The sequence below is a fragment of the Sinocyclocheilus anshuiensis genome, unplaced genomic scaffold (assembly GCF_001515605.1).
Source record: "Sinocyclocheilus anshuiensis isolate Anshui unplaced genomic scaffold, SAMN03320099.WGS_v1.1 scaffold238, whole genome shotgun sequence".
Taxonomy (NCBI): Eukaryota; Metazoa; Chordata; class Actinopteri; order Cypriniformes; family Cyprinidae; genus Sinocyclocheilus; species Sinocyclocheilus anshuiensis.
In genome coordinates this window covers 1,672,479-1,699,809 of record NW_015547674.1, presented here as the reverse complement: position 1 = coordinate 1,699,809, position 27,331 = coordinate 1,672,479, and the positions used below count along the sequence as shown (strand labels likewise).

At 37.7% G+C, this 27,331-nt stretch overlaps 2 protein-coding genes across 2 annotated transcripts in view; one reads left to right on the top strand and one right to left on the bottom strand.

The window, feature by feature from the left end:
• Nucleotides 1-211: 211 nt before the first annotated feature.
• Nucleotides 212-9,289, top strand: LOC107702892 (solute carrier family 25 member 45-like). Its single transcript, XM_016505333.1, has 6 exons — nucleotides 212-248; nucleotides 1,067-1,110; nucleotides 1,208-1,279; nucleotides 5,235-5,423; nucleotides 5,517-5,757; nucleotides 9,006-9,289. The coding sequence occupies exons 1-6, from the start codon at nucleotides 212-214 to the stop codon at nucleotides 9,287-9,289; spliced, it is 867 nt and encodes a 288-aa protein (XP_016360819.1).
• Nucleotides 9,290-12,589: 3,300 nt separating this feature from the next.
• The window catches only part of LOC107702959 (neutral alpha-glucosidase AB-like), a 25,324-nt gene continuing 10,582 nt past the window's right edge, over nucleotides 12,590-27,331 (bottom strand). The window contains exons 7-25 of the mRNA XM_016505429.1: nucleotides 25,099-25,156; nucleotides 24,460-24,541; nucleotides 24,242-24,338; nucleotides 22,959-23,139; nucleotides 22,592-22,745; nucleotides 21,495-21,730; nucleotides 20,964-21,090; nucleotides 20,808-20,887; nucleotides 20,545-20,685; nucleotides 18,494-18,590; nucleotides 18,318-18,419; nucleotides 16,726-16,969; nucleotides 16,238-16,302; nucleotides 16,084-16,160; nucleotides 14,869-14,943; nucleotides 14,557-14,670; nucleotides 14,238-14,350; nucleotides 14,032-14,132; nucleotides 12,590-13,132 (exon numbers count right to left, since the gene is read on the bottom strand). Of these exons, the coding sequence (XP_016360915.1) occupies nucleotides 13,023-13,132; nucleotides 14,032-14,132; nucleotides 14,238-14,350; nucleotides 14,557-14,670; nucleotides 14,869-14,943; nucleotides 16,084-16,160; nucleotides 16,238-16,302; nucleotides 16,726-16,969; nucleotides 18,318-18,419; nucleotides 18,494-18,590; nucleotides 20,545-20,685; nucleotides 20,808-20,887; nucleotides 20,964-21,090; nucleotides 21,495-21,730; nucleotides 22,592-22,745; nucleotides 22,959-23,139; nucleotides 24,242-24,338; nucleotides 24,460-24,541; nucleotides 25,099-25,156 (2,254 nt within the window). The 3' untranslated portion in view covers nucleotides 12,590-13,022. The remainder of the gene's footprint in view (nucleotides 13,133-14,031; nucleotides 14,133-14,237; nucleotides 14,351-14,556; nucleotides 14,671-14,868; nucleotides 14,944-16,083; nucleotides 16,161-16,237; nucleotides 16,303-16,725; nucleotides 16,970-18,317; nucleotides 18,420-18,493; nucleotides 18,591-20,544; nucleotides 20,686-20,807; nucleotides 20,888-20,963; nucleotides 21,091-21,494; nucleotides 21,731-22,591; nucleotides 22,746-22,958; nucleotides 23,140-24,241; nucleotides 24,339-24,459; nucleotides 24,542-25,098; nucleotides 25,157-27,331) is intronic.

Here is a 27,331-nt window from a genome sequence, read left to right as displayed (position 1 = left end):
TTTTTTTACATGGCACTAAAAAGCCTAGCCTACTATTGTGCTGAGGTTCATGTATCCGCCCGCGCGCTGCTCTGAACTTTAGCAGCGGGACATTAGTTAGTTTCCTACTGCACGAGCTTTCCCCACGCATACAACACGTTTCCCTTGCACTAATCAGAGAAGTGTTTTTTATTTTTTATTATTGGTATATTACCAGGTTATTGAATGTGCCATGCCGTTTGTGGAGTTCATCGCAGGATGGGTTTCAGGTAGGCTAATTCTTAACTTTGGCTTTGGAAAAAATACCTTGTCTGGTTGAAATAACAGGGAAAAACATTTGCTGATAGATGACTTTGTAGCTTATACAGTACCATGGTAGCCTAAATATCAGAAGCATTAAGTCAAGACAACAGATGAATAGCTAAAATGTTAACTTATTGATTTCACCATAACTTTCCCCAATTGATAAATCACAGTACATTACGATAATTTGTATTACATGTTATCTGAAATGTTATGTTTAAATATGAAAATGTGGCACAATCCAATTAAATAATGCACTATAATTTGTGTACATTTCTAGAACAAAAATCAGTCCATTGGATAAACCCAGGTTCACATTTCTTGGTTAATCTTGACGTAAATCAATAAATAAATAAATAGCCCACCATGTTTGGTGAACTTTCACCAATTCATCCTTCTATGACTATAGATCGAAATAAAACGGTGTAGTTTGGTGTATACAAGTGCTGCTGAATTTCTGAAGAAAAATAATAAATATTGATAAAATAGCCTTTAAAGATGTGTATTGTGCAGATCTACAGACACAAATAGATAAAGTGCAACAAAATAATCACTTAAATGTGTATTTTGGATTTTCTTTCCACTAGTCTGAAAGGAAACAAGATATGGAAATATCCCAAAATTTCAAAATTGGCCAGTGCATGAAAAAACAAAGGTTTTGCCTGTAGTATCTTGCAATAACATCGAATACTATCCCTTTTACAAAAGGTACAGCTGCAGTTTCAGAGTTTCAGATTGCAAACTGTTCAATGATTCACAGACGGTTAATCATATGTGGTGTCAGGTGCTGTTGGGTTAGTTGTTGGACACCCTTTGGACACAGTAAAGGTGAGTTTCATTGATAATAGATTTGAAGTATGTGTGATTTGCTGGTTTTCTGTCACTGACACTGCTGATGCAGTTGATGCCTTTGTATTGGTCATAGGTGCGCTTGCAGACCCAGGCTGTGTATAGAGGGATATTTGATTGTGTGCTCAAAACATACACACATGATGGAGTAAGTCACCAAAAAAATACAGTGTGCAATAAGAAGGAAAATCTCTCTCTCTCTCTGTCTCTCTCTCTATATATTTTATTCTATTGCCCTACACCAACCCTACACCTAAATCTACCCCTTACAGGAAACCTTCTGCATTTTTAGATTTTCAAAAAACTTTTGTAAGCTTTATAAGCTTGTTTCCTCATGGCCTAAAAAAATGTCCCCACAAGGTCAGAATTTACTAGTATTACTATCCTTGTGGGGACATTTGGTCCCCATAATGTGATAAATACCAGGTACAAACTAACACACACACAAACACACACACTCACTCACTCACTCACTCACTCACTCACTCACTCACTCACTCACACACGCACACACTCACACACACACACACACAAAGCCGTTCAAACGTTTGGGATCAGTAAGATTTTTAATGATTTTTTAAAGAAGTTTCTCATGCTCATCAAAGCTGCATTTACTTGATCAAAAATAAACTGCATGTTGTGTTTACTTGTGTTATCTTTGACTATTATTTAAATTTGTTTGATGATCTGAAACATTAAAGTGTGACAAACATGCAAAAAAATAAGAAATCAGGAAGGGGCCCAACACTTTTTCACACCACTGTAAGAAATTTTAGTTAATGAAGCCGTAACATTTTTAATGTTCATAAAAAGTCTCTTCTGCTCACCAAGGCTGTATTTATTTGATCAAAAATACAGTAAAAATAGTAAAATATTTTTACAATTTAAAATAACTGTTTATATGTGAATGTATTGTAAAGTGTAATTTATTCCTGTGATGCGAAACTGAATTTTCAGCATCATTACTCCAGTCTTCAGTGTCACATGATCCTTCAGAAATCATTCTCTAATATGCTGATTTGTTATCAGTGTTGGAAACAGTTGTGCTGCTTAATATTTTTTGGAACTTGTGATACTTTTTTCAGGATTTTTTGATGAATAAAAAGTTAAAAAAGAACAGCATTTATTTCAAATAGAAATCTTTTGTAAAAATATACACAACTGTTCAAAAGTTTGGGGTCAGTACATTTTTTTTATGCTTTTATTCAGCAAGGATGCATATGAGTTGAGCAAAAGTGACAGTGGCAGTACATTTTTTTTATCATATATATGTGTATATATATATATATATATATATATATATATATGTATGTGTGTACATATATGTACATGTATGTATGTACTTAGGTGCAAAGCTTTACATACACTGTTTGTTACCTAAGTTTACATTTGGTCATTACTTGTCTTTTGAATATCTAGGTATTGTGCTAAAAGGTGTTCACACATTCTATTTATCATTATTTGCAGGCCTCCAAAATACTCTCCAGCCTGACTTTACAGAACTGTTATCAATGATTTCCTCAGAGTTTGACTGTTTTGCTATTGCTGGGAATTTTAATATTCACATAGATAATGCAGAAATCAATACTGCAAAATAAATGATAACTGTTTTAAACACTTTTGACCTGATTCAGCATGTGCGTGGACCCACACACAATCGTGGACACACTCTAGATTTACTCAACAGTAAGGGTTTGAACATTTCATCCATTGTTATTAAGGACGTGGCTCTATCTGATCACTTCTATATTTTCTTTGATATACTGATCTCTGCTACCACTGAATCTAGATCTGTCTCTGTCAGAAAGAGATGCATAACTAAGAACACTAGTGTGCGATTTATGAAGGCTATATCTTTAACACCAAACTTGCTGCTGTTGAGAGGCTAACAAACCCCCCATGTCAGATTCCCATTGAAATGCTCTCAATGCAATGAGGTTGCTTCCTTCTTTTCTGAGAAGACCAATAATATCATAAAGGCAATCAGCACATCCTCAAGTTGTGCAGAGGTGAGACAGATTCAACCACAATTTCAGAGAGAAGTTACTATGTCTGTTTTCGAAGCAACTGATGGCAATATTTTGAAAGAAATAGTACAGCACCTTAAAAGGTCACCCTGCTGCCTTGACACACTTCCCACATCTTTTTTTTTTTTTTTTCAAAAGTGTGTTTAACTGTTTAAAGCAGATCTCTTAGAAGTGGTAAACGCCTCACTTCTTTCTGGGACTTTTCCAAACTCCCTGCAAACTGCAGTTGTTAAACCCCACCTGAAAAACAGCAATCATGATAACACCATATTGAGCAAATATAGACCAATATCAAATCTTCCTTTTATAGGCAAGATTATTGAAAAGGTTGTTTTCCATCAGCTGAACAACTTCTTAAACTCAAATGGAAACCTGGACAATTTTCAATCTGGTTTCCGACCGCATCACAGCACAGAGACAACGCTCATAAAGATAATAAATGATATTCGCTTAAATTCTGATTCTGGCAAAATATCAGAGCTGGTACTACTCGATCTCAGTGTTGCGTTTGACACGGTCGATCATAACATACTTCTAGAGAGACTGGAAAACTGAGTCGGGCTTTCTGGGATGGTCCTCAAATGGTTCAGCTCATATTTAGAAGGGAGGGTGTTAAATCTTGATAACACCATATTGAGCAACTATAGACCAATATCAAATCTTCCTTTTATAGGCAAGATTATTGAAAAGGTTGTTTTCCATCAGCTGAACAACTTCTTAAACTCAAATGGAAACCTGGACAATTTTCAATCTGGTTTCCGACCGCATCACAGCACAGAGACAACGCTCATAAAGATAATAAATGATATTCGCTTAAATTCTGATTCTGGCAAAATATCAGAGCTGGTACTACTCGATCTCAGTGTTGCGTTTGACACGGTCGATCATAACATACTTCTAGAGAGACTGGAAAACTGAGTCGGGCTTTCTGGGATGGTCCTCAAATGGTTCAGCTCATATTTAGAAGGGAGGGGTTATTATGTGAGTATAGGAGACCATAAGTCTAAGTGGACATCCATGACATGTGGAGTCCCACAAGGCTCAATTCTTGCACCGCTCTTGTTTAGCCTGTATATGCTCCCACTGAGTCAAATAATGAGAAGAAACCAAATTGCCTATCACAGCTTTGCAGATGACACCCAAGTTTAACGACTACAGCCGCATTGACTCCCTCTGCCGATGCATTGATGAAATTAACAGCTGGATGTGCCTTTGGAAACAAAGATGAAGTTCTCGAGGTATATGCATATCTTGACTCTAGGGGTCAAACAACTAAAAATCAAGTCAAAAATCTTGGTGTGATTTATATGTGCTATATAAATAAACTTGCCTTGCAAGAAACATGAGCTCTTATTTTTAGTACTGCCCTTGTGAAGCTACATAATATTTTTACACATTTACCACTAGATACGGCAATCATTCTATTCAAAGGTTTACGTCCCCTTCGTTATAAATACAGTGTGTTTCCTTCTTGAGCATCAGTGAATGTTTGCTCCTTTTGTGGTAAGTATGACAAAAGATGGATTACAATGTGCAGATGCTGGTAAACCAAAGAATTAACAGCAGGGCCTGGATTTTTCTGATGAACAAGGCAGCTTCACTACTCAAGAAAAAAAAGAGACTTGTGAACAACTATCACAAAAAAATGAAAATTTTAATTGAGGAAGCAACACACCTTAATAAGAACCAAGGGAATGCAAACTTGTGAACAGAATCCTTTGTGTACTTGTGCCTTATGGCATAAATTTGAAACATATCAGGGTACTACTGAATAATTATTATATATTTTTTTTAAATGCATTTTTTATAGGCTGCTGAAAATTCAGCTTTGCCATGCAGGGATAAATTACATCTGAGAAAGCAGTTATTTAAAATTGTAATAATATTTCACAATATTACTGTATTTTTTATCAAATAAATGCAGCCTTGGTGAGCGTAAGAGATATAACAAATACTAATGGATGTGTATTGATGAAGTCTCAGGCTTATGTTTGATAGCAATAATTTATCAGTTACCTGTACAAAAAAGTTAATCACCTGAATGACAAATCTTCTTCTTTTTGCTTTTTTCCCCAGTTACGTGGATTTTTTAAGGGCATGTCATTTCCTGTCCTCTCTGTTGCCATTAGCAACTCTGTGGTCTTTGGTTCGTACAGTAATGCGCTGGATTACCTTACTCAGTCGCATCGCAACAACTCTGACCAAAGCAAACAGTCACCATTCACTGCTGTGTTCATGGCCGGATGTTTTTCAGGTTTAGCACAGGCAAGTCTGGGCATCAAGCCAGCAAAATCCAAAATAATCTAAAACAACACATTGCATGTCACTAATTTGTGCTAATTTGGTCCTCTCTCGCAGTTGTTTGTTACAGCTCCAATAGACCTGGTCAAAGTGCGTCTGCAGAACCAGACAAATTCAGGTGGAAATAAGTACAGAGGCCCCTTACATTGTATTGCTGTGATCTTAAGAGAGGACGGGGTGAAAGGGCTTTTCAGAGGAATGTGGGCTCTTGCCCTGCGGGACGTGCCTTGTTTTGGACTTTACTTCCTGCCCTATGAGCTGACCTGCAGGTGGCTGACTGAGAAAGGAAAGCAACCAGGTAACTGTGCATAAATAAATAAATATATTAGTATATTGTATTTGTCAGTTTATATTTATGGCTGTGCCATAAATATATATATATATATATATATATATATATATATATATATGAAAATACACACATGACATTTTATAAAAAAATTGGTTACCGTTGATATTAACTAACAATGATAAATGCAGTTGTTCCAATACCAATATTAATCTTTTGTAATGTTAATGAAAATACAGTTGTTCACTGTTAGTTCATGTTAAATCACAGTGCATTCACTAATGTTAACAAGCACAACTTTTGATTTTAATAATGCATTAGTAAATGTTGGAATTAACATTAACTAAGATTAATAAATGCTGTAGAAGTATTGTTCATTCTTAGTTCATGTTAACTAAAGTAAGTTTACTAATGTTAACTAATGAACCTTATTGTAAAGTGTTACCTGTGGTATGCTAATTATACCTAATTCCCTTACGGGAAGCTGCAAAGACTCCTGTCGAGGGGCCACACATGAAGGCTCCACAACTTGGGCTGGGGATGCCAGATTGTCCTTCTCGCTTGGGAGAGGAGGTCCTTCCTTAGCGGGATTGGCCAAGAAGCTGCTGACAGCAGCTGTATCAACTCAGGGACCACAACTGGTTCCACCAGAGTGGGGCCACCAGGAGGACAAAGCACCTGACCTCCCTGACTCGTCCGATGACCTGAGGGAGCAGAGCAATCGGGGGAGAGGCATACAGGCGAGCATTGGGCCATTCGTGGGCCAGTGCATCTCACTCCTTCAAGAAAAATATTGGGCAATGAGAGTTGTCTTCTGAGGCAAAGAGGTCGACCTCTGCCTTCCCGAAGATATCCCAAATCATTTGAACCTTGGGCATGGAGTCCCCATTCCCCTTGAGACAAACTGCCAAGGGACAACATGCCCACTCCTTGGTTCAGTTTGCCTGGCACGTGCACTGGCAGATTCCACTGTGCACATAAGAGGAGACATCTCACCATCTTGTTGAGGGACCATGACCTGAGACCACCCTGGCTACTACCGTCATGTTGTCCAAACAGACATGATGCTCCTTTAGTGCCTGTAGGAAGGTTTTTAGGGCCAAAAAAAGCGGCATCATTTCCAGGGAGTTGATATGCAGGCGTTGCAGGGGCAGGGGGCTGACATTCGTTTCATTGTGAAGAGAAGTGCTCTTTTTTGTTATGTGGTCCGCTATCACAGCTGTAGTTTGCTTGGGCACGTGCAAAGTAAGTGGGACGGGCCAAGTATTGGCAGTGGAAACAGAGCCTCCATCGCCCAGAGCTGAACGGCGGGTTGTAAGGCAAGCATGAGACTTCTTGGAGGGAGGTCTGGCCTCGGCAGGACTTAACTTTCTCCTCTTCTTCACTGAGAGATCAGGACGACTTCTGCTGCTCAGGGTCCAACGTCACTTTGGGGCTGAAGCCCTGGCGCTTGGGAAAGAGGTACCACTTGGCAGTCTGAGGGCGCTGTCGGAGCTCAGGCTCTGGCTTGGACCAATGCTGAAGCCTGTGTTATACTTTCCGCGTGCGCAAGTCCGCTAGTGTCCGCTATGGTATGCGTGACGTAAAAATCGTCATCGGAGAGTGTGCGCGGAGGCTCGTACTTGTCCGTGCGGTCACAAAAAATGGGAGGCACGCAGATGTCCGCGCGTCAGTAGGCTACAAAAACACCAACTGTGCATGCACAGGCTGTGTGAATAAGCCCGTTGCTACTCGAACCTGTACAATCCGTCGATAAAACAAGATAAAGACAACCAGATGTGCAATAACTGTGGGCAATTGTTTGTTCACGTTTGTTTACTGTTCAAGCCGATCTACTGCGCATGTATGGAGCACGTCCGCGGAGCGTATGCTTCCGGTAGTATAAATACAAGTAGTCTGTGTCCGCGCTGTCCGTGTACGCATCCGGATTGCTCATGCGGAAAGTATAACACAGGCTTGAGCGGGGGATGAAGCTGGCTTTGCAGGCTGTTGAGTCGGCAGAGCCTTCTGGCGACCTGAAACATCCGGCAAGCTGGAGAGCTTGGGCAGAAAGTGGCACATAGTTTGTGATGACTTCTGAGCTGCCATGAAGCGTTCTGCAAATCCATCCAGCGAGAGCGACAGCCTCTTCAAAAGGAGGGAGCTTCTCATAGCCCTTTTCTTCAGCACCATCAATGGAGGTGAGGGCAGTGGAAGCAGAAGAGTGGATGCGGGCCGAGTAAGGAGCGTCCTACGACTTGGTAAGTTTGTTGTGAAATTTTTGGGAAGAATGGCGCAGGTCTCTGGTGGGGGGCTCACTGTCGGCACCCTGGCAAGAACCATTTATCCATACAGCTGCAGGCGGGCTCTTCTGGGGCCAACCACTCCAAGCCAAGCTCTTCAAAGGCCTTTGTGAGGATGCGAATGAGCTTGATGTCCACACTGGGCCGTACACCACTGGATTCTCTTGGCGGAAGGGAGTCAGTGTCCTCCACGGAGCACGACCAATCCTCCGCATCAGAGGCTGTCAATGACATGGAGCCATCAGCAGCCCGACTGCACAGCCCTCTGACTCTGCTGTTTCTTCCTCTGAGGCTCCTGGGAGGGGGGAAATGGGAGACAGCGAGGGGCAGGACCACCTTCATTTAAGAAAGCAATCCGTGAGCGAAGCGAGGTGAGACTCATGCTCTCGCAATGAGAGCAATCTGTCTCCATGAGCGCTGCCTCCCAGACAAACGACGCACTCACTGTGCTCATCCGAGGCATGCAGCCTCACTACTCATAGCAAGACATTTTGTAACAAACGTCGCAGAAATTTGCTCTAATAGGCGTGAAAATTTGCTCTTTGTGTTCGCCAGCGAGGAGATGATCTTTGCGCTAAAGGAGAAAGATTCTGATAAAATGGCACTCAGCGCTGACTTATATAGGCAGACGGACCCACCCTTTTTGGCGGGCTGAAATACCATTTGTTTGTCCAGCTACACGAACATCAACAAATCAGGCTTCAGTATTCAGAGTAAACGGAGTTTCCCCAAAGAATGTTCACGCAATGTGAGAGTCCATTTCCAAAAGGAACCACACTTCTTAGCAAATAATCATAATAATGAAAATTGCATGTAAAGTGGAGGGAAGATTGTGTCATGTAAACATCTTACTGCGATTTGGTCCTTATTCTGATTATTGAAAATGATCGCATTATTAGTGCACATGGAAACTTAGTCACTGTATAAATTTTCATAGTGTTAAACTGAGTAATAATATGATGATGTGGCCTTCAGGTAACTGTGCTGTGCTGGTGGCTGGTGGTGTTGCTGGTGTGGTCACATGGGCCTGCGCCACCCCCATGGATGTAGTGAAGGCTCGACTGCAGATGTGTGGCGGCGGCGGTCGCATGTACAGCGGTGTGTTGAACTGCATTACTGTGAGTGTGCGTGAGGAGGGCATGCGGGTCTTCTTCAAAGGCCTTCTTCTGAACACCGTGAGAGCATTCCCTGTAAACGCCGTGACCTTCCTCAGCTTTGAGATGCTGCTGAGAGCCATGACCGATTCCTCTCAGGACTGAGGGAGTGCTGCAGGGATGATGGATTTTTGTAGGCCAAAACCCAGAAAGAGTTTGCAAGTTTGCATTTTTATCCGTTCCACTGTTCTGAAGTCAGTGGGTTTTTTGATTGGGGTTTTGGTTAAATGCCTGAAATACGGTCTGTGATATTTTCATGTTTTATTCTGTAATGTAGAACACATCAGTAAAACACCCTGTGATTTGTTTAAAAGCTTTTACTTGTCTTGAAAAAGGCAGTTTACTAACATGGGACTACAGAGGTTGTCAGGACATTAAACATCACACCAAACATATAAACTCATCTACTAATTGGTAAATTTCACAGCCTCGTTGTGTTTATAATCACACACTTGCAAACTATTCAAGAACTCAAACTTTTAAGAAAAATGTGTTTTAAATAAAGACGTAACGAGTTGTCAGAAGCTTAGTGATGCTGATGTCACAGTCATGCGACTGTGGTGTAGTTTATAGCCTATGCTTTTATACTTAGGCTTCAAAAGTTCATTTTTGACAGCCATCAACTTTTGTTGGTCACAGAGCTTATTCTCTGCAGTTATCTAAAAGCCAATGGAAAAATCTTATTGGGTTTTTTGTCGAGGGAATCAGGGTGATTCATTCTATTAGTACCTATACATAAGCTGTTGTCATCATATTAGTGGCGCTGATTTTGATTTACCCCAGTGACTTGAATAGTTTGATTCTGTTCATCAAAACGTTTTGTTCAGAGATTCGTTCAGTGACTATTTCTGTAGGTTACAACATTACACTAAAAGTTAGTGACCAGTCAGTATCGTCTTATTATTATTATTAGTTACATTTATATAGCACTTTTACTATTGCTCAGTGAAATTTTGCAGAATCCTGTTATTTCAATAGGAATCCACACGATCTTGAGTTTTATTGAGGACGAAAGGTTCTACACACAGATTTTTCTCATTCAAGTTGGTAATGCAAATTCGTCAGGTTAACCAACAGAAAGATGGTTGGTTTGAAAATGACTTCATTTTTCTGAGTTGTGCTTCATGCATCGCTACATTATTGACAATGGGCCTTATTTTGCATGCAAAATTTTGCTGATGTCAACTCAATGAGTGGATATAGGGATGGTAAGGATGTCATTAAACAGAGGCCAAAAGGCAAATTTGAAACAACAGATTTGTTGTTATGTATATGGTTAGTGTATGTTATATGCTGGTTAGCATATTTATGGTCATATTTGTTCAGTATGTTCATCCACAAACAAATGATTTGTTCACCAACAAAATACATTTTTCATACATTTTTGTCATATCCTTTATGTTAGTGGCAAACAATATGAGTTTTTCAACAACCAATGCTGATATCTAATGTAGTAATAATAATGTCAATAGGCATTAGATCAAAGTTGGTAGATTTCTGAAATGGACAAATGGAGTTAAGGTGATATTATAGCTCATAAAGGCCAAATATCGTCTGATTATCAGCCTGGTCAATGTGTTAGCTGGTAGCCACTTTTTATTCTGATATGTTGTATTTATTTTTTTGTCTCATCTGCTCACCAAAATTGCATTTATTTCATGACATACACCGGTATTGCGGTATTTTAAAAATTCATATCATAACAAAAATAAACACCGGTATTCGGTATGAACCGGTATACCGCCCAGCACTATCATCAATACAGCAAAAAATTATATATTGTGAAATATCATTACTGTTTAAAATAACTGTTTTATATCTGAATGAATTTTAAAATATAATTTATTCCTGTGATCAAAGCTGAATTTTCAGCATCATTACTCCAGTCTTCAGTGTCACATGATCCTTCAGAAATCATTCTAATATTTGCAGCTCAAGAAACATTTCTGATTATTGTTAATGTTTGCCACTTAGTATTTTTGTGGAAATCATGATACAGTACCATTCATAAGTTTGGGGTAAGAAAATAATACTTCTATTCAGCAAGGGTGCATTAAAATGATTAAAAGTAACAGGAAAGACACATGGCGTAACTATCTGCAGTACCAGCCTGGTTATTGTTACTAAGTTACTAAAGGAGCTGATTTCAGCCATGTGAAGGTAACACTTAATGTGTCTTTTTATTTTTTATTAGCATTACTATTATAGTTTTAGGTTTTATGTTAAAACACTATCCCAGCTTAATGTGCACCCAACTAAGTAAACCTTTTATAGATACAGAAAGTATAATCCTTGTGGCTCTATCAAAAACACTGCTCTGTTTGAGTGACCCACTTGATAAACAATTATTATATCTCCAATGCCATTTGGTGCAGCAGAAATTACTTACATCAACTTTAACACAACCTATTTTTAAAATACATTTAGAAGCAGCTTTAAGTAAATATGTATGTATATATATATATATATATATATACACACACACCATATTTTTATGGGAAGATATTGCCTTGTTAACACTAGCTTTTAAAATCTGGAATTCTGTAAAAATGCTGTTGTTGAACAGTTATTATCCTTTGAATATATGAGGTGTTTTCCTGATGTTTGCACATACAAGAAGAATGTCATCAACTGAAATAAAACACTCACCAAACATCAGTTGAGCCACTTTATTTTCATCCCGTCTTTGCTTCCTAAGCCAGAGACGTTTATTACAACAACAATTTTCGACTTTGCAATCCTATTTTGTGTCCTTCATTTTCTTACAGTTTTTCATAAATCCACACCCGCCTGAATCCTTCAAAATCAACCTACAAGCCTGCTCAGCGTTGGACAAAAGAGTTTTGAGGTTGCTCTTTTCCTTTTTTTATTTTAGTTGTTTGCTTGTTTTAGGGTTTTCGTGCTGCTCAAATCCATCAGTCTCTTTCAAATAAGCCTCAAAGTCACTTACAGAGGCCTTACAATATTACAAAGAAAACCGTACTACTAAATACATCATTGATGGCTTCTGTGCTCCAGTAAACAAAGGTATAACACATATCTATTAATACATTTTCAAACATTACCAACTAAAAAGTTGGTAATTTATTTTTCATTGGTCATTTAGATTTTGGATATTACTCCTTATAGTCAAAGTAATAGGGTCTCACAAAAACAAACAAAAAAAAAAAACACTTCCTATCCAAATGGGAATTTGGTTGTAAATTCTGCCAAAAACAATGGTCCTAAAGTATATTTATTAATATGTAATGAAATATTACTTATTTCTTTAGATTTGATTCATAATTTTATACAAACTATTATTTTCCCATATGTACCAATTTAAAACTTGCCCAGTGAAAAATGAAAGAAAAAAAAAAAGAAACAAAACAAAATCTCAGTGCAATCAGTTTTGCATTTCTGGATGTTAAAATTTATTTTTAATGCCAAAACACTTCATGACCTGAGAAAAAAAAAAAATCTAATTTGTACAATCTATAAATTAACATCCTGTATGTTATTTCTTTGTTTTAACTTTCAACCAATTATTAAATTGCTAATTTAAATGACAAATGCCTGTCTAAATGAGACGTTGCAGCCTGTCATGTGAAATCACACAAAAGAGTTTAAGTCAGTATGTCATCAAACACCTCTCTTAATATCCTGGTCCTGTTGAAACTGATGGCTTCCCAAAATCTCATTCATATTTGTCTCAACACATACACATATCATCTTAAAAAACATTAGATTTTTCTGTGCATGTTCCCATTCTCTGTTTGGTCTCTCATTTTGTAACGTTTGTGTGTGGTCATGTGACATTAAGTGCCATACTTTTCTCTGTTTGCATGTCGTCCTTGTGTTACCGCAAGATTACGGTCCAGTCTGCCGCTGCGTTGACCCCTGGCTTACGTAGAGTCAAAACTGCAAGTGTAGAGTCAAACTCAAACTCTAAAGCCGACTCTGTACCATCTGAAAAAAAAAAAAAAAAGACAAAAAATTAACTCAGTATGTTGTGCAAAATCAGTGGTTCTCAAGGGTCTTACTTCAGGACCCAAATTTACTTCGGACAACAATGGCGACCCAACACAGTACCAAAAATGTTTACTGTAAAAAAGTGGGAAAAAAACAAAAAAAAACAAATGGAAATGTATTTTTATTACCACGAGCTGCATAAACCCAACAACAACATATGTCCATTTAAGTACAATTGTATAAATGTTTGGTTTCTAAATGCTGTCAGGTGCCAATAAATAACTGCACTAAATGCATTGTTGACAGCACAAACTATTATCGTTGCTGTACACGAACCCATATTTAAAGGGACAGTTCACCTAAAAATGACAATTCTGTCATCATTTACTCACCCTCAAGGATGGAAAAACAAATACTACGGAAGTCAATGGCTACCATTCGGTCACCAACATTTTTTAAAATATCTTTTGTGTTCAGCAGAAGAAAGAAATTCATACGGGTTTGGAACAACTTAAGGGTGACTAAATGATGACAGAATGTTCATTTTTGGGTGAACTAGCCCTGCGTCATATTTTTGCGACATCTTTTGTTCAAGTGTGCTGTAGTAAAGTTTTATCAAATGCATTTAAATACATTGGTTGATGATATCGCTATCTCATATTTTTTTGGTCACATAGGCATTGGACATTAAAAATATATGGACAGCATTTTTAAACATGCCTGTTATTTGAATAGTTGTTAGATGCATGATAGAAGCCTGTGAGAACGCCAAAGCAGATTGCGTGACATTAGCAGATGCTTTGACCCATAGACACTTCAGGAAAAAACCAGCAATTTATCATAAGAAAGCCAACCATATTAGCAGTAAAGCACTGTAATATATCAGTGACACTGACCTGCATTTTTCAGAGTAGCAGAGGACGGTTGACTGCCTCCAATGATCACAATCTTCTCTATCCAAGACGCAGTGGAAAACTGGGAGTCTGGGGCCAGATTTCTGAGGAAAGAAAAATTAAGAACAGAGAGATGAGAGACCAAAAGATAAGAAACAGCATGGCAATGCCGTTTTTAACAGCTGTAAAGAAAAAGAGAGCAGACAGACCTGGAAGACAGCGTGTTGGCGGAGAAAGACAGATGTCTGTGGACAAACTGCTTTGCTTTTTCAAAGTTGAAGGTATGGAAGTCATCGATGTACAGCTCTCCTTCAGCAGAGCCCTGAAGCACAAGACAGCAGTCAGCGTGAAGCACTTACTATACACAGATGAAAACAATCCATCTACAATGTCAAATATGAATACATGCATATATGTAGACACATGCATTTTCTGTAAAGCTGCTTTGAAACAATGTGTACTGTGAAAAGTGCTATACAAATAAATCTGAATTGAATTGAATATATACATAACAGGATACGGATTTACCTGAGAATTGAGAGCAGCATAGAGAGTGTATGGGTCATTCTCCATACAGGACGAAGATCTCCTAACTCGGTCTTTCCTGCAGATAATGGACCCTCCTCGCTGGAAAACTGGGATCTGGAACACGAGACGCGACGGACAGAAAGGAAGGATTTAGCTGTCTGATAAAAGACTAAAACTAAATATAGCTGAAATAAGTGCATAGGAAAACTTTGGAATGCAAAAACAAAAACACAGTCTGTTCTGGCCCCTAGTTTTGCAGTCAGTCTTTAAAAACCAATGGAAAAGTCAAAAAGTGAAAACGTCCGGGCTTACGGAGCTCATGGTGACAGGAATGTAGAGGCTCTGCTCCCCATCATGCTTCTGGAAAGTGTGAACATCATACCAGACCTACAAGAGCAACCCAGAGGAAGAGATTGAGACTTTAGAGATAGTGGTCGACCGATATAATACATGTAATTACAGTAAATGAGAGACATGCAGAAAATTGGTGAAACTAAATGAACATTTATTATGCATAGATATGTATTAAAACATAAATTAAAAAATTTAAACAATTGAGGTAACAATTAGTGCAGCCTTTTCTTTTGCTCAAACATTTACAAAAAAAAAAAAATTATAAAATGTAAACAACAGAGGTAACACTTAAAGGGGTCATATGATGTTGCTAAAAATAACATTATTTTGTGTATTTGGTGTAATGAAATGTGTTTATGTGGTTTAAGATAAAAAAAAAACACATTATTTTCCACATACTGTACATTAGAGGTCTACAGATCCGTACGGGTTCGGGGCTATATTTTAAATGGTCAGCCGGGTCCGGGTCGGGTCCCAATCTATTACTTCGGGTCCCGGGTCTGTTTAACATGGTGTGTAATACCCGAGTTGATCGGACTCGGAAAACACCCGGTCGTTATCAGAGTCAGTCAGCGCTGTGCATGTGTTGTTAAAGTTTAATTTTCGCAACTTGTTTATTGACTTGTCAATAGCAATTTGCTGTGGAATATGTGCCGATCGGGTCCAGTCGGGTCTGTTTCTTCCCGGCCGGGTTCGGGTCCATCTTTCAAATAATTGACGGTCCGCTTCAGTTCCGGGTAGTACATTTTTGACATTTCTCGGTTCTGCGAGAATCTATTACAACTTTAAAATTGTAACTGGTTTCCTAACAAACATGTTCTGTTCTCTTCTAAATTTGTTAATTAACAAATCTCACAGTACGTTTGAATAAGACTTTGCTGCACGCCGGAGTGTAATTGTATGTAACACAACGATTGGTCATTTTACTGTCTGTCAGGTGCTGGCTTCACATCCGAGTGGCTTGTCTTAATGAGCAAGCATAAATGCACGATATGGTGTCATAATCCGTTTTGAAAAACATCGGCCAAACTCGGAAAGTCTTTTCAGCCGATGCCGATATTTAAAAAATTCCAAATATCGGCCGAGGCGATATATCGGTCGACCACTATTTAGAGAGACTTTCAATGGAACAACCTGAATGGGTTTTCATCTCCGTGTTGAAAAATACGTTACCTCTCCTTTCCCCGGCAGATAGGCAGTAACAGCAGTAGCACCCTCATCAGTGACGGGATGCACCAGCAAATCCTTCCCTGTGAAGAGAAATAAACCTGTGTTAGCCAAATAAATATTTATTTGGACTAATTATAAATCATGTTTAAAAACTCACCGATCAAGTACTCATCCTCGATTGAGAAAGTGGCGACATCATCAGGATACTCTACCCACAAAGGTCTGTGAAATGATTATTAGCAAAATGGATCTCTTACTTACATGGCATCTGACCTTTGTTGTTTATGATAAGCTAAATCACAAGAGTGCAGAATCGATCTGTTGAGCGCATGCACTGAACAAAACTCCAGTGTTTTCAGAGCGAACTAACTTAACAGAATCTTGTGTGATTGATTATAATGCTCAGTGATGCAGAAAAGGAAATCTGATGCAACATGAGCAGCTCTGAATGTAATGCTGCAATCAACACTTCATTGATGTTCACATTTCACTTTAATCACGAAAGCCATAATACGTTTGGTTTAATTTCTTAAACCTTTTTTCCCCCCTTACACTGAATTTGGGAGGCATTATTGTTCATTTCGGTGGCACGTTTGCCCCAAGCACCAGTTAATTCCCGGCCCTGATTGTCTTGGGCTGGCTCACCTCATAACAGGATATCCAGTGCGGTGTGCGTTGTAGAAAAGCTGGTACCAGTACGGCAGGAGAGCGTATCGCTGGCGTATGGCCTCCCGGATGAGGGCGGTGTTCTCGGGTCCGAACAGCCAGGGTTCCCTGCGGGGCGTGTCTATGTGAGCATGAGCACGGAAAAACGGCTGGTAAGCTCCCGCCTGGTACCATCGCACCAAAAGCTCAGCGCTGGGATGTTTAAAGAAACCGCCAACATCAGCTGAGGGAGAGGAAGACAAAGGTACAGCACGAGAGACTAAATGAAAAGCAATCATAAAGCAGCACTTAAAGGATGCCAGCAGACAACTGGGAGTAATATACACTACTGGTCAAAAGTTTGGAAAGTTGGGAGTCTTTTATGCTCATCAAGGCTGCATTTATTTGATCAAAAATACAGTACAAGCAGTAACATTGTGCAATATTATTACAATTCAAAACTTGTCTATTAAGTATTTTAAAATGCAATATTACACTTTTCAGTTATTCTCATTTACGGACTAAAAATGTTGACTGGCCCATAACAATAAGTTTTTGTGTAGAGTTTGTGATACTACATTTGCATTTAGTCATTTAGCAGACGCTTTTATCCAAAGCGACTTACAAATGAGGACAATAGAAGCAATCAAAACCAACAAAAGAGCAACAATATATAAGTGCAAATGACTCGGTTAGCCTAAAGCGGTACACGTAGCAAGGTATTTTATATATATATATATATATATATATACACAATATATATATATATATACACAAAAAGAAAAACAAGCAGATAGAATAGAAAAAATAGAAAGCTAGTGTTTTTTTTATATAAAAAAAGAAGATAAATAGATAAAGTAGAATTAAAATAGAATAGAAAGTGCTAGAGTTAGAGGGTCAAATAAAGGTGGAACAGATGTGTTTTTAGTCTTTTCTTGAAGATGGCTAAGGACTCAGCTGCTCGATATTAAATATCAACTACTGATATCTGTATAGAATGACATACAGTCTCAACATTATCATCAAAAGCTCCTACAATAACCATAATTTGGCTTTAGCTCATTTATGCCATTTATGACTGGACAAAAATGTTATAAAATATTTATATTTATAAAAAATATTATATTACATCACCGTTTTGTGCTGAGTATAAGCATCCTTTCTGTATATTCAATTATTATGCACTAAAATGCAACCGTTGGACATGCAATTGCCACTGCAAAAAAAAAAACACACAAAAATGCCACAAATAACATCTTAAAATGTCCTCGTGGGAGTGATTTAAGATATCAGATTCAGTAAAGATTCATAGAGATTCATGAAATAAATAAATACTTTTTATTGTTTTCTAATTCCATACATATGTATTTGCATTTGTACTGCATAACAGTTTGAGTGAAAAAAAAAAAATCATAAAATGAAAAATAAATCTCATAGTGAGTGAAACAATTTTTTTTTTTGCCGTTAATTAATGTGTGACTTTAACAAGCTCTCTTTTGGTGGCCGTTGTTTAAATGTGTGCAGTCTTGTTTACCCATTGAACATCATTTCTCATCTGCATATACTAAAGGTTTACTAGAGGAACTGCTCACCTCCACAGAAAGAGATGCCCGCTAAGCCCAGGCTCAAGCACATGGGGATGGAGATCTTCAGATGACCCCATTCAGCGGCGTTATCTCCCGTCCACACCGCACCTGAGCCACGGAGAGAGGAATTGATCACCAAACGCTCCGGTACAAACACACCAGGCTTGTGTGTGACGTCTCACCGTAACGCTGGGATCCAGCAAAGAACGCCCGGGTCAGAACGAAAGGTCTCTCCACACCTCCTGAACGCTCAACCAGGCCGTCAGCGGTCGCCTTTTGCTGGTGACACAAAAGTATTGTTATGAAAGAAAAAAAGAACTTTGGCCTTCTCAGTGTCACACATGCCTCTCACTATTAAGTCTTTTAACACTGAGCGTGTCTCCATTTTAACGTTTTATCCATGTGACTCCTTAGGAGACCGATTTTTAACTGAAAATGTGAACTCTGAAGGATAAAGGCTTATCAGGTCAGATTAACTAGTCACACTGATAGCGGGGCAAGTTGTCTTGTGAAAAAAAAAAAAAAAATCACTGACGTTAGGAAATATCCAACCTCAGTGAGTTTGTGAAGCCTAGCTGTGAACAAAAGAATAAAAAAAAAACATTCTCATGCCTATTTCATACTTTTCATATTCTTAGCAAATCAAACCTTAATCTGCCTGTTTTTCTGGGTGGGTGAATCTTTAATATTTTTTGAGAATATGATGAAAATCACCATTGAAAATTTTTTATTAAAAATAAAAATGTCCAGACACATTATACTAGTGAGAATTGTACTAATATTAAAAATACTTAAAATTGGCTAAATTAAGCATACATTTATAATAATAATTTCATGATTTTCATAATTATCATCTAAAACGATTATAAATAAATGCTTAATTTTGCTAATATTAAATATTTTTATTTCTTCTAATTTTGGGGTTAAAATATGGCCTGGACATGTCCGCATATGAGAGATTGACCAGAGCAATAATGTTGCAAATGTTTTTTGGAAACAAGTAGAGATGTAACGATTCACGATGCGATACGATTCATGACACTGATTTCACGATATGATTTTCAAAATGAGATTTAAGACAAATTATCAATGAAAAGGTGCCCTTTTATTATTTCTCAGACAAAACGCTGCACATTTCTTTGTGATATTGAAATATGTCAAAAAACACAAAACTAAATTGAAATTTTAAAACAAATCCCAAATCAAATAAATAAGTAACACAAATAAAAATTATCTCTTCAAATAAACAAACTGAGGCTGTGGTCTTTCCATTTACAATTATAGGGCTGTTAAAAAAAAAATTCTAATTTCGAATATTCGTCGAATTTAAAATAAAAATCCACATTTTAGGTGTGCGTTAAGGAGGCAGCCTTATCAGTGGCGCACGAGATGCAATGGCGATGTAAGTGTCATTGCATTTTAATGTTTTTGTTAGCCTATCCAGTTGAAGCCACTAGATTGTAGCGTTGTTAACACTAGCGTTGTTAATCACAGATATTGTGGGAAAGAGAACGTCAATGGGGAGGAGATGTTGTTTACGTCAAAACTGAAACCAAGCCGTTCACACAGAACGCATTTTCTAGAGGGACATCTATCACTGTTGCACTCGCGTCTCGCACAAAAGAAGCCGCATGTTTAGAAAGCCATGTAAAATTAATGCAAGTTCAACTTTGGAAAAAACATATCTCGAGACTTTATGGCGGGTTTTTTCCCCCCATCCCACTGCAACTCGTGTTTTTAAATGAAAAATGTACTCTGTGTGATTGGCTTTCCGCCCTTTGAAGCAAAAACAGAATGGTCTGATTTTAGCTTTATGAAACTATACTACATAAAACACATCTGAACGAAACAGAATCAGCGGAAGCTCTGAATGAGACGCAGATTCACTCTCTGACAGCAGGTGGCGCTCATGGAACAGCATTTCTTTATTGATCGCTCTAAACAAAGCAGTGCTGCGCTAATAAACACTACTGTAATATGCATTATACAGAGATGAGATGAAAAGAAAACACCATCTAAACTGTTCTGAAGATAGTCAGTTCCCCTCAGAGATACAGACATATAAACCCCAACACCAACTGTATCACGATTCGTTTAACATCTCAACCGACTTCAATCCTCACATATTTGCATCGATTTTCAACTGGCTCGGGGTGCGTCGTTACATCCCTAGAATCAAGAACTTATGTGGCTACAGAAAAACTGAATAAATAAATAAAAACTGATCTCTCACCACATAGAGGCCATAAAGGTTGTGAACGTCTCTGTGCTCCCAGCCTCCATGAAGAGCATCTTTGTGCATGGTGACCTCAGGCCCATTAAACACAGACGGCTCGTTCATGTCATTCCACACGTACTGATTCTCCATGGAACCCTGGACAAAGCCACGTGGGATTTAATAAAAATACAATCCTGAAATCATCAACATCAACACTTTAATTCTGAAAGACAGTCTAATAAAAAGCCAGGGGTAGCAGCTGTTCAGAAAGCCCTCACCTCATACTGCTCATAGGCAAACTTGCTGGCCCACCAGGCTCTCATCTCAGGGTTAGTGAAGTCAGGATAGCCCGAATTCCCTTCAGAAGAGAAAATAATGTTCTGAAGAGTTCATCACACTGACTTTAACAGGCAGCTGGATGAGTAGCTACACACCTGGCCAACACCAGCCTTCATAGTCTCCTCCATCTTTGTTCTTGACATAAAAGTTTTTGGAGAGAATCTCATTGTGAATCTTATAGCCGCTGTCCACCCTAATGTGAGGATCTACAATGGCCACTAGCTGAAGAGACAAAAACACATCACTCGATTTTTATTAAAGACTTTAGCAGTAGTTGAAATGATTTCAATTTTGGACTGGGTGATACTTATTAGATATTTGAGTATATCATATATCAGTTTGCTAGCGATATAAAATTATAAGCTACGTTTTATTGAACATCTGGATGATTTGTATACACTTTTTCTTTGGAAAACGTAATGGTCAAGTAAAGCGTTATTGATTACTTGCATTATTTTTCCTTGCAACTTGTGAGTATAACAGCTTAAGGCTGGAATGAAACAGAAGTTGCAACAGACTTTGAGACACATTATGAAGCCAGTTATCAAATAAGAAAAAGAGACTTGATTTCATCCATTGATTGCTGATTGGATTTAAGATATAATTTCAGTCCCACAAACACTCACCTTGCGTCTCTTGTCCATCAGGCCCTGCAGCATTTCTTTAGGTTGGGGGAACTTGCTGGGGTCCCAGGTGAAGTAGCGTTTTCCATCTGCATGTTCAATGTCCAGCCAAATGAAGTCATACGGGATGTCATGCTCATCAAAGCCCTGATCGACAGACTTTACGTCCTCCTGATCATTATAGTTCCAGCGGCATTGATGGTATGCCAGCGCCGTGAGAGGAGGAAATGACTGAGTGCCTACGGTGAGAGGGTTATGTTATGTCACAGGGTGTTCATCCTTTGTTGGGATGGGGGCATAAATTAAGAGTATACCCACTTCTCAAGGAACCACTACACCACTGACACTATGCAATTATTAGACATGTTTATGTATCTCTTCCAGGTAAAAATGGACCCAAATGCATGAACAGCAAAACAAGTATTCTGGGATTTGTATTTTTGTCTTCTAACTGAATATGAAAAAGCATGAATGAGATTTGAAATCTAAAGACAGAGGGCAATATTATGCCAAAAATTTCTTCAAAATTGCACATGTGACCCTGGACCGCAAAAGCAGTCTTAAGTGTACATTTTTCAAAATTGAGATTTATACATCATCTGAAAGCTGAATAAAAAAATTCCATTGATGTATGGTTTGTTAGGATAGGACAATATTTGGCCGAGATGCAACAATTTGAAAATCTGGAATCTGAGGGATTCAAAAAAATCTAAATATTGAGAAAATCACCTTTAAAGTTGTCCAAATGAAGTTCTTAGCAATGCATATTACTTTTGATATATTTACGGTAGGAAATTTACAAAATATCTTCATGGAACATGATGTTTACTTAATATCCTAATGATTTTTGTCATAAAAGAAAAATCTATGATTTTGACCCATACAATGTATTTTTGGCTATTGCTACAAATATACCCCAGCGACTTAAGACTGCTTTTGTGCTGCAGGGTCACATATATTTTTGAAAAATATGAGGGTGAGTAACTGATGACTGAGTGAACTACACTTAAGTTTACAGAAATGTGTTTCCCAAGTTTAGCATTAACACCATATGCAGAGAAGTGTGCGGTGGCACTTCCTTTCCCTGTGTGTTTGTGTACCTGTAAGTGAGGCATACTGAGTGAAGACATCTGCAGGTTTTGGTCCCAGCATGATAAAGACATCAATAATACCACTCTCAGATATCCAGCGTACATCCGTCTGAGGAGCTTCACTAGAAACTTGTACGAAGTCCAGTATTTTCCCAAACATCATCTGAAATACGAACACACATTTAAGGGAATTCTTCTAAAGCATTTGAAGAAATGCACTGATACCAAAACTGATTCCATTGATCAAACTAATGTTAACATCGGACAATACTGCAATGCTCCCCAGTATATTGTGCTTCCCTAATTTGAACCTTGTCAACCAAAATCATTCGACATCGTACCAAAAACAATTAAAGGGCAGGTTGCTCACTCTCACCTTTCCTGCAGTATTTGAGCTGATGTCCACCCATGTCTCTGCTGCATTGAGCCAGAAGATGCCCATGGTGCGGTCAGTGCTGTGAGATATGAGGACAGGAACTGCCCCATAAAGAGCCATTGGGTTGTGTAGCTCATACTGAAAAACATCCAAGTTGTACAGCCGATACGGGTCTGATCCACTAAGAAAAACAACACAATAATTGTTCAGTGGAACACTACGGTTTATGCGAGTTTGTGCCAGCATGAGAGTGCTAAAAAACTAAGAAGTGATAAGCTGTTGTCACATATTTTTTCATAAAAATGGTTCTTCTTTTAACTATTTTCAATGTTCAGTTTAGATTTGGCTGGTGGACAGCAAGACTAGCAGCAAAACCAGCAATAATCACCCTGGACCAGCATCAAAATTCGGTCTAGATTTGAATTCACATCTGCATTTGAAAAGTCCTCCTTTGATGATTAAAGGAACAGTTCACTCAAAAATGAAAACTTGCTGAAATCTAAAAGATGTAGATGAGTTTGTTTCTTCATCAGGTTTGTAGAAATGTAGCATTGCATCAGTGTCTCAGCAATGGATGCTCTGCAGTGAATGGGTGCCGTCAGAATGAGCGCCCAAACAGCTGATAAAAACATCACAATAATCCACAAGTAATCCACACCACTCCAGTCCATCAGTTAAAGACAAAAGCTGTGTGTTTGTAAGAAACAAATCCACCATTAAGATGTTTTTAACTTCAAACTGTTACTTCCAGCTAAAATATGAGTCCTCTAGCCATAATAACGCTTCCAGTGAAAAAGGTCATGACATTTTAATTAGAAGAGAAATTTGCACAGATCAAGCACCGTTTACAAGCCAAAACAGTCCAAAACAGCTCTAAACAAATATGTGGGTGGATTTTGATGTGAGACAACAAGAGATGAACTTTTTCACTGGAGGAAGAGTTATTATGGATTATGGACTCAACGGTTTTACACGTCTTAATGATGGATTTGTTTCTTACAAACACGCAGCTTTTAGTTTCTCAAGACATTAACTGATGGACTGGAGTGGTGTGGATTATTGTGATGTTTTTATCCGCTGTTTGGACTCTCATTCTGACGGCACCCATTCACTGCAGAGCATCCATTGCTGAGACACTGATGCAATGCTGCATTTCTCCAAACCTGATGAAGAAAACTCGTCTTAGATGGCCTGGCAGCGAGTACATTTTCAGCTTTGGCTGAACGATTCCTTTAAGTTGCTCACGTGTCCCACATCAGTCTCACGCGGGTGTAAGAACTCACTCGGTGTTTTTCAGTTTGAGTGTGTCTGCGTGTTCCGGAATGCCATAGACGTGTTCCACACCTGGGAGAGAAAAATCTAAACTAATAGACGATGGACCTGAGTTGAAATGGAGATTTAAAAAGATTGAACAAACAAACAATAAATCTTGACTGTAATTATCTCACCAATATTCTTCTGAATATGTTATAGAGTAAAATGAGAAAGAGTTCCAATATACCATTGGGCTTTGAATCAGTATGAGATTTAAATGTTTCCTCCCACATGCCCGGTTTATCCTCTTCTTCTTTTATCTGTCCATCCTAAATAAAAAAGAAACAAAGAAAAGAAAAGAAAGAAAGAAAAAAGGCAAACATTACACTATCTAGGTCTAATAAATCTGCATGTTAAACAAATTACAACAGGATAAGAGAAGTCTAGTTGCTGAAAACACATTTGTGACCCTGGACCACAAAACCAGTCTTAAAGGGATAGTTCATCCAAAAATGAAAGTTTGATGTTTATCTGCTTACCCCCAGGTCATCCAAGATGTAGGTGACTTTGTTTCTTCAGTAGAACACAAATGATGATTTTTAACTTTAACCGTTGCAGTCTATTGAGAAAATCATCTTTAAAGTTGTCCAAATTAAGTTCTTAGCAATGCATATTACTAATCAAAAATGAAGTTTTGATATATTTATGGTAGGAAATTTACAAAATATCTTCATGCAACATGATCTTTACTTAATATCCTAATGATTTTTAGCATAAAAGAAAAATTTATAAGTTTGACCCATACAATGTATTTTTGGCTATTGCTACAAATATACCCCAGCGACTTAAGACTGCTTTTGTGCTCCAGCGTCACATTTACACACACCTCATCCGTTCGCTGCTCCACATTCTCCTGTTCTGTCACTTGCTCCAACTCACTTTTACTGCAAAGCATACAAAGTTTCTCTAAATACAAATACATACCGGCAATAAACATGTTAAGGAGGATGAATTAGAGATGCAACAATGACTCATTGATAATCAGACCAAAACAATACCGGTACCTCATAACATTTTGCAATTAAGCACAAATACATGGTGATTACACAACAAAACAAACATTTGTTGATTTTTGTTTTACAAAAATGTGTGTTAAACAGAGCATGTGTCATACCGCTAAAAACTACTCTTCAAATAATATTCTGGGTGAATGCAATTGTGTGGTTGCAAACACTTTTTAACAATGTTTGCATTAAACTATTTGAGCAATGGTGGGTGGAGTTAAGAAGGCTGGCTATTTGCACAGTGTAAACGGAGAAATTAAATACTAGGTATTGGGTGTAGAAACAGTATAATGCACCTCTTGGGTGAATGCATCTCATTAAAAAAAAAAAAGAAAAAGAAAATAGATTACTCATCTCATGACAAAACATTATTTTCATCCATTAATACAAAGAGGATAAATGATTTTGAGATGCACATAGTTGTGTTTCAAAGACACATTTTGGACCTCTGTTCTACTGCAAATATACATAATTGTAACTTTCTGTTTGTTCACTGAGTGCTCTCAAAAATTTGGCAAACTACAGGTAAAATACTAAAGCTGTGATATTTGTTACAACGAGTTTGTTGTACAGTCCGACTCAAATAATGGCTTACATACGTTTCAAGATTAAGGTTGTCGAGATACATTTTGGGGAAATTTCAAATAACTGTTGTTATTTAACAATTAGTTGTTGTTTGTGTTTTGTTTACCCAAATACAGTTCCATGGCCAGTATGTGTTTATTGTAAATGTTTATGATCCACCAACAACTGGCAGGTGTGACAAAAGTACATTTTGAACACAGCAGTTTATGACTATAGATGAAAATACTACAAAACTAATGGCTGTAAAATCAAATGGAAACAATGATCACTGGTACACTAAAGATTTTAGGTACTACAATTATTATTTCAATCTAGAACATATATAATTTAGTACTAAATCAAAAGCAAATGGTATACTACTGGATAAAGGGTGCATGCATAATTTGTGGTACTGCAGATATTTAGACTACTATTGATTAAAACAAACAAGTTAACAAATCTGAATTAAACACTGAGTTTAAAGGAATTGTTCAGCCAAAAATGAACATTTCCTGATTATTTACTCAACCCCAGGGCCATCCGAGATGTGTAGGCCTTTCTTTATTCATCGGAAGAGGAATTAAGGTTTAGGAGGAAAACATTCCAGGATCTAATGCAAGTCAATGGTGTTCACCATAAACCATTTCCAGAAAAAACTGTCGAAATGTCCAAAACTCTTTTAGCAATGAACTGACACAAATACTTTGACACATAAACAACCATTCATTCCGCCGGTACGTCACATGAGATGTTGTGAATTAAACCGAACTGGACTAAAGCAAGCATTTGTAGTTAAACATACACACTACCAGTCAAAGGTTTTTGAACAGTAAGATTTTTAATGCTTTTTTTAAAAGAATTCTCTTCTGCTCACCAAGCCTGCATCGATTTGATCCAAAATACAGCAAACGCAGTAATATTGTGAAATATTTTTCCTATTTAAAATACTTGTTTCTATTTGAATAAATTTTAAAATGTAATTTATTCCTGTGATCAAAGCTGTATTTTCAGCATCATTACTCCAGTCTTCAGTGTCACATGATCTTCAGAAATCATTCTAATATGCTGATTTGCTGCTCAAGAAACATATATTATTATTATTATTATTATGGTGAAAACAGCTGAGTAGAATTTTTTCAGGTTTCTTTGATGAATATAAAGTTCAGAAGAACAGCATTTATCTGAAATAGAAATCTTTTGTAACATTACAAATGTCTTTATCATAACTTTTGATCAACTTAAAGCATCCTTGCTAAATAAAAGTATTCATTTCTATATTACACTGACTCCGAACTTTTGAATGGTATAGTTCGTTACAATGTTACAAAAGCTTTTTATTTCAGATAAATGCTGATCTTTGGATCTTTCTATTCATCAAAGAATCCAGAAAAAAAGTACTCCACTGTTTTAAATATTAATAATAATAAATGTTTCTTGAGCAGCAAATCAGCATATTAGAATGATTTCTGAAGATCATGTGACACTGAAGAC

Excerpts from the sequence above, each read along its gene's own strand:
- LOC107702892 (XM_016505333.1), top strand. The coding sequence starts at position 212 with ATGCCGTTTGTGGAGTTCATCGCAGGATGGGTTTCAG. Across the intron at positions 5,424-5,516 it reads GTTTTTCAGGTTTAGCACAG|TTGTTTGTTACAGCTCCAAT; the intron begins GCAAGTCTGGGC and ends CCTCTCTCGCAG. Across the intron at positions 5,758-9,005 it reads TGAGAAAGGAAAGCAACCAG|GTAACTGTGCTGTGCTGGTG; the intron begins GTAACTGTGCAT and ends TGTGGCCTTCAG.